Below are 11,693 nucleotides of genomic sequence, written 5' to 3'. Positions count from 1 at the left end.
GGACTGAGGACATTCCCAAGGCCAGGGCAGACGGTAGCATATGAAAGAGCCAAAGAAAAGTCTCACATACTTGGGAACAATAGTTGGTGCTTTGTTCAGAATGGAAAAACCTTAGCGTCTGCCAAGCAGGTTGTAGAGGCTCTGGAAGTCCTGCCTGCAGAGAGGGGAATAGGATTCCCTGAATTGCACGTAGCTCTGGTCCTACCTAGCATAGCTCAAAAGCAGCGACTAAAGACTGCAGTCTCGAGGCTGGAGTGATGATTGGGATCCCAGGACAAGCCGGCTGACCACACTAGCTGGATGGGCAAACTTCCAGGTCCAGTGAGAGATCCTGCCTCAAAAAATAAGGTGGAGAAAGACTAAGACATGCAGACATTCTGTTTCAATATCTGGTCTTTCTGCCACATCTATGAGTGTGGCCACGGGAATGCTATGTCCACACCACATACATCTTTCCAGAGAAGCATATCTGTGGCTCCCCATGTGGACGTTGCCAGCCTGTGCTGTGGTGGATTTTGCAACCCCTCTGTGAAAGGCTGGGTTGTCAGACCAATGCTGGCCAGTGGAGTGTTGGTGGCAGTGGTTGGAGGCAACAGTCTGCGTGTACTTTTGTGTTTTCTGGTCTGGCTCTCATGTCCATATGAACACATATGGAATGACTTTCAGTCTGACCTCGAACATGACCAGAAGCCCCGAAAGAGCCTCTCAGAGGAGCCCAACCTAGACTCGCAGCCCAGGTGCATGAAGATAAATTCTCATTGCTGTAAGCTGTAGGGTTAGGTGGGTATTTTGTTTCGCAGTATCAGCCTGGGAGCTATCAACCATCATCAACCCCGCAGGCTTCCTTTGACACAACAGACAACAGCAGAATTCACACCGGTAGTGACAGCAGTTGATGCAGTAATTCTCAAATTCTTTATTGGCATAAATAACTCAGACATTGGATTCTCACTAAACATTGCACTAAACACAAGAAACAACAGGCTTGCCGGCTCACAAGCTCACAGACTGTCCAACAGCCCAGGTTAGAAATACTTTTTTGAGAAGTGTAGAAAACTTTATAAATGATCTGTACAAATATACACAGTGGACCATCCACCCACCCGTCTGCCAATCCATCAGTCTATCCACCTATCCATCTAGCTATCTACCTACCTGCCTATCCACCCACACTTTCATCCAACATCAATTCAACATCCATCCATCCATCCATCCATCCATCCATCCATCCATCCATCCGTCCATCCAGCTATCTACCTACCTGCCTATCCACCCACCCTTTCATCCAACATCAATTCAACATCAACCCATTCATACATCCTCTATCTATCCATCCATCCACCTACCCATCTACCCATTTGCCTACCCATTCATCCACCCACTCACCCATCCATACATCCATCAATCTAACCATTCACCCATCCATCTACTCATCCACTAAGCTGTCCATCCGTCCGTCCATCCATCCATCCATCCATCCATCCATCCATCCATCCATTCATCCGTCCGTCCATCCATCCACCAAACCCATCCATCCATTCATCCATCCATCTACCCATACACCCATTCTGCTTGTTTTCTTGGATGGCATCTAAATCAAATATTCTTTCCCAGCAACATGTTGGCAACAAGTGAAAGAGACAGAGAATAACACAGATCTAGAAAGAGGAAGAGACAGTGGTCCAGAAGGAAATGGGAAGCCTAGGTCATACATCAGCTCATTCTGCAACAGTCATTACAGACAGACATGGAGAAAACAGTGTGGGCCTGAGGTCCGCAGAGGGCTGTACAAGAATTAGTCTTTATATATATACACATATATAATATATATAGCATTTATAGGTATATATACTTTGTTTAGAAAAAGACAACAGAGTAATTTACAAAGAAAGCCATTTTTTACAATGAGGGATTTTCCTCAAGTTGGTGACTTGGAGAGCTGTCCACCTGTTGGGACATGCGACAGAAGGGTCTGTAGAGCAGACCGCCATGAAAGACCAAAAGTCAGGAAAGTAGGAACAACAGACCTGGAGTGGGAAAGTGGGCTGCAGAGTCTGGCCTGTGGAGCCAGACTTGTGTGTCCCCAATGACGGCCTTGGCTTTGACCTTGGGGCTGTGGGACAGGAAGGAAAGCTTCCTGCTTCTACAAAGGCCTTGATGGTCAGGGCAGGGTCTTTCTGGAGATTTCTCAGTTCCCTCTGTTAGGTTGCCAACCCCCTGTACCTGGAAGCTGTTTCAAGCTGTTCCTTGGGAGATCCAGTTGTCCCCAGGTCATCAGCATCTAAATGGGTGGGAGACACCTACCATCTCCCTGTCTCAGCTGCAAGTGCCCAGAGTATCCTGAGAGGTACGCTATGGGGTGAGGCGTTCACTTGGGTTTCGAGATGTCAGAGACTAGGGTGATAAGGAGCCGCTGTTTATGGACAGCAGCAGCCATCTACATGGGACCAGCAAAGATGGAGGGTTAAGGGCTTTGTAAAGCTATGAAAATCCAAAGCACGCTCCTGCAGAGCCCAGGACACAGAGATTGTTGGCGAGGTCACAGTCAGCCAGAGGAAGTAGAGAGAGAAGTGTGAGTTGGAGAAATAGATCTGAGAGCCCCCACCCCAGAGAGTTCTATAGCTGGCCAAGGTGCTGTTTTCTGTGTATCAACGGAAGAAACCCCACCTACCGAGAGAGCTAATGCATTCTCTGCTACACTTTAGGTCCCATTATAGATTCAGTCTGGGAGTCTCTATGGCCCCTGGCTTATGTCAGCCTCTCCGATAACAAATCAGCATTTTGCCCATTTCTCTAGAGAATTACGTAGAGTGTGAAGGAGTCCTTCCATCAACTCGTCTCCACGTTCCTGTGTGTCCTTGATGTCAGTGCTCCAGTGGTCCCCGTGTGGAGTGAGGCACAATGTCCAGAGGAGGGGGCACAGCCAGACTATCTGTGGTGGGACTTTCTAGTGTGTCCCTCTGGGTCTGCGGGTCAATGGTGGACACAACAGAGCTCTGTACGAGCGGTGGTGGGAGAGCATGACGGAGAAACCAAAGCAGACAAGGGCAGGCTTTAAGGAGAAGGGCCGGTGACTAACCCATGTACAGCAGAGACACCCATAATCCAATGCTCCACTCCGGGCAGAATGAGGATGGGGTTCATTGACCCTCAGGGAACAGAGTCCCAGTGGCCCAGCTTTTATCCCAGGAGGCACTTGGTGGCCACAGTGTCAAATTCCAAAGCGCTCACCAAGCTCCAGTCTCTTACAGTGCCCACTTCCCCTCTATCTGCTCCTCCAGTTCTGGGCCGCTGGCTCCCCTGGATCTGACTAGAGACGTGATGCAGAGACTTTTCCATCGGCCACACCCAGATCAGGGACAGAGCTGTCACGTTCTATTACTTTGTTTAGTGGCTGTTTCTCCACCAGGGACAGGAAGATCAAGGGTTCGAGGCTAGCCTGGGCTATAACAGGAACCCAAGAAGTGACTAGGTCTAAGGTCAACAGTGCCAAGATTAATAGATGTCTAATTCGGTCAGTCTGACCTTCCTGCCTCCTCCTCCTCCTTCAGACCTCAGCTTCACCTCCATGCATGGACCACTGCCCACACTCATGTGCACTCATGGCCCCTGCGAGGCCCCCTAGTCTTCTGCATATCACAGACATCTATTTTTGTGATGGGCTGTTTCCTGGGCATGGCCTGTCATGGCAGAGTCCCCTCTTGCAATGCTGGACCTAGCATTTCTCCTATCCTGGCACCTGCAGTGGCTGATGGAGAGAAGTCAAGGCATTTTAAGACATGAAGAAAATAGCCAGGCTGGGAATTTTCCTTTGAAGTCATGGAAAAGAAAATTAAGTATTAATTTGAACCATCAGACTTTCAAATCTAGGAATCCATATGTGAATTTCCCATAGCCACGAACAAAGGCTGCCAGCTCCCTGGAGAGGGGCATTACTCTACAGATTTCATGTAGGCTAAGTCCATGATGGCTCCTTTTCATTCTTCCTCAGCACATGGGCAAGAGATGAAGAGGTGGCCCAAGCAAGGTCCTACTGGTCACCACATTGGTATCAGCAGCATTTTAAGGGTTCAGGAGGAGAGCGAATTTGGGGTCTGCTAGGACCTCAGAGGCTATTTGGGTTAAAACTTGATTTTGAGTTTCTCATACAGGCAAGAGACCAAAAGGCAGTTAAGGTCAGGTTCTTTTTCCTCGACACCTTACACCACATATCCTGACTTTCCTGGCTGCACTTCATACCTTCTCCATGCTCCTGAGCCTACCAGTATGCCTGCAGCTATCTTTCCTGGTGTCCATCTTTGGGGCTACCAAGTCCAGCTGTTTTGTGGTAGGGAAGCTGTCCTAGAGAATAAATGATTCTCTCCAAGAATCAAACAGTTTACTAAATGGTACCAGCTACACGGCTACTAGGAAAGAATCCTTTCTCAGCTTGTTAAATCCCCTAATTGGAAAGTGAATCCTGTATAGGCAGACTATCCATTGAGAGAGCCCAAGTGACTGGGTTTCTGGAATGTTCTGAGGCATGAGGTCTAACGCCACCACTGACGGTTAGAATGGGCTTTCTGAGGGACCTAGCCTCCCTTTCCAGCATGTATAGTCATATTTGGGGCTTACCTGGCTAGTACTCTATTGGTGCAGTTGAAAGGTGTGCTGAAATTGATTAGTAATGTCTGCCAAGGGTAGAAGAAGGGGTGGCAATGATAGAGACATTACACATTCACTCTCTTTGGTCTAGATCTTCATTCTTCTAGATCTATTATACACAGATCTTTCTAGGCCCTCATCCCAATGAGCTTACTGCTGCGCCCACATGGCCCATTTTTACCAAGCACATACTAAGTCTATGACTTTCAGGACTCAAGGACAGGACATGGCGTCATGCGTAGGACTGAGAAGTAGCCCAGGGGTTCTGGGAAATCTATCTGGGGGAGCCATGGTGACACCTCCACACACAGGAGGGTTACTGGGGGGTCCTAGAGTGTGAGTCGTGTCCTGGGGCCTCCTGATGGGCCCTGATTCAAAGCAGGGTCACACAGGTGTATTACTTCAGGTGAGGTCACACTTGAGTAAAGGGATGTGATAGGTAACCTTGACTGTCAACTTGACAGAATTAAGAGATATTTTTCAAGGGATCAGCGAGGCACCTCTGGGTGTGAGGTCTGTGATGATGTTTCTGAAGACAGTTCTATACCTCTGACCTAATCTACTATGAGGCCCTGGATGGATTCACAATGCCACACTCAAGGGCAGGAGGTGGGTCCCAGCTGAAGGAAGTGGGCCGGTGGGGACATGGCCATGAGACATTTTACCCTGACCCCTCCCTGTATTGCTCTTTCTCACTATCCCCTTCCTATTTGCCATGAGGAACCTCCCCCCCCCCCATTCTCATCATGATGAACATGTTCCCCCTCCTCACCTTCACACCACGATCACAGTCTGCCTCAAGACAGGCCCAGGAACATAGAGCCAGGCAGCCACAGATGACTGAGCGCTCTGAAACTATGAGTCAAATATATAATAATTCCTCCCTTATGTTGCTTCTCTGAGGCATTTGGTTAGAGTCACAAGAAAAGTAACGCATACACAGTGTCCTGGTTCATCAGGACTGGGACCACATAGAAGAGCCACACAAAGGTAGAGATGCAAGGAGACCAGTGTGGCCGGTGGGGACAAAAGAAGAGGCTGGAGAGGTGCTCCCACAAGCCAAGGGGTGTTGAATTCATCACATGCCAGCACATGTCAGGAGGCAGCAATCAAATGCTGGCGAGTTCCGATGGGATGGACATTTTGTTTTGGACTTTGGACCAACAGGATAGTGAAAAGCCTCTTGGTGTGTGGTAGTTTGCCACAGAAGCCAACATAGAGGCAACAAGACCAGTTGTCAGAAAGGTGGACAGTGTAATGAAGACCGGCAAGACAGACAGGAAGGGTCTGTTTGGGAATTCAAGCTGGGGGCCAGTGTGGGAACAAAAAGCCAAAGACGGGAGGCCTGCAGGTATTGAAACCCACGACCTCAGTTACCTCCAGGGTCTTGGTACAGAACTGAAGGGTGACTTCCCACAATGCTCATGCTGAGTCTTTCCCCAGCATCTCCTGGGGAAGCCATCAACATCACACCCACAGAAAGCATCTTTGAAGAGGTCAGAGGGGTAGGACCCTAAGCAAGGAGAAATGCAGTGTTCTTAGTAATCATAGAAAAAAAAGACACCATAGACAAGAGATGGCAAGAAGGCACAGCAGAGACACCCCAGATCTGGGAGAAATGAGTGTGTGTTGTTTAAGCCAGCCTGTGTCTGTACTAACATTGCTGGCTGACCAAGGCAGCCTTGAAGTCCAGCTAGCCAGGCATCCTGCACCTCTGATGCCTAAAAAGGAAGCCACCAAACAACACCAAAACAAAACCCCTTAATGTTTTCCATGCGCTGCTCACGTTCACAGTTGTTGTGGGGTGCAGGCAGTCTGTGGGTGACAGTTGACACATCTGATAGCTCACAATAGCCTCAAGGGCTTGATTCACGGTGCTGGCAGACACAACGCCTGGCCAGGGCCAAGACACTGCCTGTCCCTTCTCAGCTTTTGCACCTCTGTAGGCTGCTTCCCACAGCCTCCGGCCCCTTCTACTCTGGTTGGTTTATTCATCCGTAAGACAGCCCACTGTCTCATAAGTCAGCTGTATTGGCCCCTGACCAAGCAACAATATAGTTTGACTCTATGGGTTCCGGGGTCTCTCTTGCAAATAATTTTGTCATTGCTGGGGATAATACGGGACCGATGGGAAATCTGAATTGCACTGAATTTTCCTGAGTCATATTTTTCCTCTTTAGACTGTCTTTTCATCCTCCGTTACAAAGGATGTAAAAACCACTTTGCAGCCTGGAGCTCGATGACCCCAGGTTAAGTGTGTGGCACTTGCTTGGTGTGTGCACCTCAGGTGACCATGTGCAGCTAGGGACAAGGGCTATGGGAGATGAGGGGAGGCTGGATTTGTGCATATTTGGGGAGCTATGCAATGTGTGAACATGGGATGGGAGGCGGCAAGTCTCCTAAATTTACAAAAAAATCCTCTTCAAGACAAGGTCTTATGAAGCCCAGGCTGGTCTCAAACTCACAATATAGTCAAGGATGACTTTGAACTTCTGATGCCCCTGCCGCTAACTCTTGTGTATGGAACTTATGCATGCACCATGATATCTGGTTTGTGTGTTACTGGAGATGGAACTCATGGCTTTGTGGTATTAGACAAGCACTCTACCCACCTCCTGACCTAAGTATCCTGAATATAGCCACCTACCTAGCAACACCCATCTAGCTTTCCTATTGGCCAAGAAGTCAAGATGCTACAGAGAACAAGGGGACTGAGCACTGGACAGGTCGATTCTCCCCCTCTGACCAGTAAGAGAGAACATGGGCCGAGCAATCCAAGGGGCCCCTTGGAGTTTCTGGCTTAGCTCTGGGGATGGAGACAGAGGAGATGTCTCCAGACAAGGCTAGAATGGACTTGTCACCTCTAAAAACCTGTGCCCTGAAGATCTGCAACATGAGGCAGGGGCAGAAGCCATTTGATGTTAGTGGAGTGGGTAGATGTGTGACTGTACAGAGTGAGGTGCTGGACGGGCCTGCAGTTAAAGGGGAAACGCATCTAACTCCACGGCCTCCTCTCTTCTTTCGGCTCAGCGCAGGGTAGAGGAACAGACCAGCTTCAGACGCTTCCTCAGGGAAGACACTGAAGTTCTTTGTCTCAGGATTTAAGTGTTTGCACATTAAGAGGCTACTGGCAAGCCAGGGCCTGCTAAGGGAGGGAGGGAGGAAGCCAGGGAAGGATGGAACCTGACCCGAGGCACAGGTCTCAGTGGATGTGGAGGTGAGGAAGGAGCAAGAGTGAAGAGGAGACACCTGACCCAGACCTAGGCTCAAGGGACCCAGGTACCGTAAGCGGAAGAGTGACTTAGGAGCCAAGAAGGCTGGGGCTCTCCCTGAACCAATCAAGTCCTTAATCACAAATGGGTCTTCAGAAATCCTATGTAGCCCAGGCTGTCCTCGAACTTGTTATCCTCCTGCCTCAGCCTCCACAGTGCCAGGATTAAAGGCAGGTTGGCACCACACTTTTGTTTCTTTAAGTCTGTGATCCTTCACAGAGCAGGATAGAGCCCTGGGAGCTAGGTCAGGAGTCAGTTGCTCCCTGTAAAGAGATGCCTTCCTCTGACTTCCCTGGGGAACCTGGACCTGTGAAGAGATCTTCCTCTCTGGCCTCTACTGGGTCATTATTGGCAAATAGCGGAAGCAGATGAGTGTCTTCCAGCGCCTAGTGACGCTTCTGGTTCCCAGTGGCTCAGCCCTCCCTGGCCCTCTCTTCTCTTACTTCCTCTCTTGATACAAAGGTGTGTGACAGACTGGAGTTTTATGGACCAAAGAGGTCCTGATCTGATTAAAGAGAAAGGAGGAACTAAATTCTAGGTGTTTAGTATGTTGCTGGGGCAGGTCTCAGTGCAGCCCTGACCACAAGGATGGGTTCTGGAGGGGGCTTCTTAGATGAGGATGCAACTCCTGATAAGAGTGGTCCTTAGAGATACCGGAGCCCTGGGACATAAGTGAACGTGTGTAAAATGTCTCCAAGATGCATGAATGCCGAGACCGAGACACAGATGTCACCAGGATAGAGATGTTCACATGGAAGCAGCTTTGTGTGGGGCCCCAGATCCCCTGACACAGGTAGAGGGAGCTTTGCAATGGGGTTTGAGAACAGGCCCTGCAGAAGGCTTGAGGGTGCCATATGGTAAGTCTCCCTTGAAGTGTGACCCCTGTCAATTAATCTTCCTGCTTCGTAAGCAGGCTTGGCCCCAGGGTGTGCATCCAATAGGGCCACCAAGGAAGGGGGCGATTCTGGATGCTTGGCTAAATTTCTCTATCCTGCTACCTCTGCTAGTTCTCTGCTTAGGGACAGCTTTTCTTCTGGTGTCAAGTCTGGTCACTGGGGACAGGGCTTTGCAAACGTGAATCCGTAACCTCTATACCACCTGTTCTCAGTATCCCTCAGGAGGGATTCTGTGGTGGGGGAGGGGTGAGGCAGAACAACACAGACCAGAAAAGCTTCCATCTCTAGCGGGGAGAGAAAGACGACATGGCAGATGGGCTGAGTGGGCAGAATAGGTGGGCGGCACAGGGCCACAGAGCCCTGAGTGGGGAATCCACTCGGAGGACTCAGCACCAGGCCAGAGTTTAGACCACGGAAACTCCACACATGCCTTCCCCACTCGAACGCAGCGGGTGAGAGTCAGGGAGACCTTTGTAAACAGCTATCCACACACCCATGCAGCCCGCTATGCCTACCCAGGACCTGAATCCATCACCGTGAAAGAACCAACTCCAGCAGTGTCACCGCCACCGAAGAGAATGTACCAGAACCCTCTTCCCACAGCCCCAGTTCTCAGGCCTCAGACTTTGGGGGTGCCATGAATGACGGCCCGCTATAAAGGACCCCCAGATGTCCTATCAGCTGAGAAGCTATGGTGTTCTCGAGTTGCCCAGGCGAGGGTGGGCAGTGAGTTGAGTCAGGATGTTCTTAGAAAACAGGATGAAGGTGAAGCCGAAGGAAGGTCCCCAGGGAGACCCCCGTGCTAAAAATACACAGAGAACTGCCTAGTGTCCTTCGGAGCTGTGCACCCAGGGGCTAGCAGTCACTTCCAGCTTGGAATGGGGCCTCTGAAAACAGAGGTTCACAAGCTTAGCCCACCTCTCCCCACTCTGACCTTGACCTGGGAGTCATTCCTGCTTCCATCCCTGTCCTGTGTTCTGGGATAGCACAGCTGGGACACTCCATAGCTGGGCAGGCTTGTCCGGGTGCAAAGAAAGTTGGAGGCCCCATCCACACGTGGACACATGTGCGCGCACGGTCCTGTGAGAGAGTCTGTCCACAGGGCCGTGTGCCTTGGTCTCCACAGCCCGGAGGGGTGGTGTTCAGTCAGTGGCTCTGTACCTGCACTGGAGCCTCACTGGACCAGTCTGATCTAGCTCAGGGGTCCCTGATACTGCCTGAGTAAAGGGGTGCAGGTCCAAGATGCTGTCAGCCTCCATGGTCTTCACGTCATCACACGGGTCCCCCCAGGCTGGCCTGTGTTGGGACTCCCCTGGTGGCGAGCCTGGGCCTCCTGAGGTGGCAGAGGGCAGAGCAGGGAAGAAGAGGTGGTTTGGGGGTGATGCTGGCCCATGTCCATGGTCACAGTCTGGAAGAGAGAGAGAAGAAAGGGTGGATAAGAAAGATGTGGGTCCCATCATGCCATCTTTTGAATGCTAACATCTTGTCAGAGAGTGACTTTCGGTGGGCTCCTGTCTTTTCCAAGCAGAAGGGCTTCTGCTGATGAAGGCCCTACTGTACATTGGACTCTGGACTGACTGTGGCCTATTCCTGACTTCATTTTAGCCTGGAGGGGTTTAGCTGTGTGCATTTTGTATCCTTTTTTCAAATCAAAGCTGAGGATCAGGGAGGTTATGTGGTTTGCCTATGGGCGCACAGCTAAGAAACATCAGGGCCAAGATTTGAACACAGAACTTGCTCATGACAGCAGGTAGTCCAGTGTGTAGGCTTGGACAAGTTTGACCACTGATGGGAGAGCAGACCCGCGTGATCATACATGTCCCTTTTAGCATGGGCTCTGATTCCACCACAGGAGTTCAACACACACAGGAGGAATCACAATACAATGTAATGGAAAATTCCACAGGATTTCTAGCATCATGGGTACACAGGACCACAACTTACCCTGTACCTTTAGTCTCTTCAGTCTGTGTCTAGAGAAGAACCTAGAACACAAGGCTTCCTGCCTCCTCCTCGCCCCATCAGTGAGTTCAAGCCCATCTGCCCAGGGGCCACTGGGTGCTGGCCCAAAGGACCTCTGAGTGTTACAGCCCCAGACAAGCTGGGCACTCTTAGAAGGCAGAGTGACACCCATGAGCTGCCTCCTGCCTGGTGATTTCATGGCTGACTCGAAGTGTTACCAGGCTGCCAGTCCAAGGCTGTTACCCACTCCTGGCACACAGTGGTAGCCAGGGCAGAGTGAACATTGGTTGTCTGAGGTGCCTCACAGTATCCCTGCTATGGGTTTCACTGCCCTCAATGTTCAGAGCATGAAACTGTAGCTCAGAGAAGCCAATGGATGTGCCCAAGTCACAAAGCTATCCACGGCAGGGAGGAAATTCCAACCTGTGTCCCCGGATTGTGAACTCTGAATTCTTTCTAATTGCCCAGGAGATGGGTGGGGCCCTGGGGTGAGAAGAGACGTGAAGGGCAGAGGCAGGGCTATCTCCATATGCCTATCTCCTGGAACCTCAAGGGTCTTCATGGGGACCCATGGGGTCCCCACATCAACACATCTGTGTGCAGACATGCCTGGTGAGCAGACAGGGCAATGTTAAATGAGGGTGTGCATGGGTCCTCATGGGCCATGCAGTATCTCTATGTAACGTCTCATGTTTGTACGTGAATTTGCCTACATGAGCAGGCTTTAGGGTGTACTTCCATTCAATGCTCCTGTGTACGGAGGTGTGCGTATAACTGAGTGCATCTCTCTCTCTCTCTCTCTCTCTCTCTCTCTCTCTCTCTCTCTCTCTCTCTCTCGTGTGTGTATGTATGTATGTGTGTAGATTTGTGTGGAGTCTGTGTTCACAGGTGTGCATACCTGAGCTTGTGGGAGTACCTA

At 50.4% G+C, this 11,693-nt stretch overlaps 1 protein-coding gene across 3 annotated transcripts in view; it reads right to left on the bottom strand.

Annotated features, from left to right (window-relative positions):
- Positions 1 to 896: 896 nt before the first annotated feature.
- Positions 897 to 11,693, bottom strand: part of Ksr2 (kinase suppressor of ras 2) — a 367,153-nt gene continuing 356,356 nt past the window's right edge. For 2 of the 3 annotated variants that reach the window (XM_075981914.1, XM_075981904.1), the window contains exon 20: positions 897 to 10,220. In XM_075981914.1, the coding sequence (XP_075838029.1) occupies positions 10,214 to 10,220 (7 nt within the window). In that variant the 3' untranslated portion in view covers positions 897 to 10,213. The remainder of the gene's footprint in view (positions 10,221 to 11,693) is intronic. The other variant, XR_012911504.1, reaches the window with a different exon arrangement.

The sequence above is a fragment of the Microtus pennsylvanicus genome, chromosome 1, assembly GCF_037038515.1.
Source record: "Microtus pennsylvanicus isolate mMicPen1 chromosome 1, mMicPen1.hap1, whole genome shotgun sequence".
NCBI lineage: Eukaryota > Metazoa > Chordata > Mammalia > Rodentia > Cricetidae > Microtus > Microtus pennsylvanicus.
The sequence above is the reverse complement of the archived record's forward strand: the minus strand, read 5'-3'. Positions and strand labels throughout refer to the sequence as shown.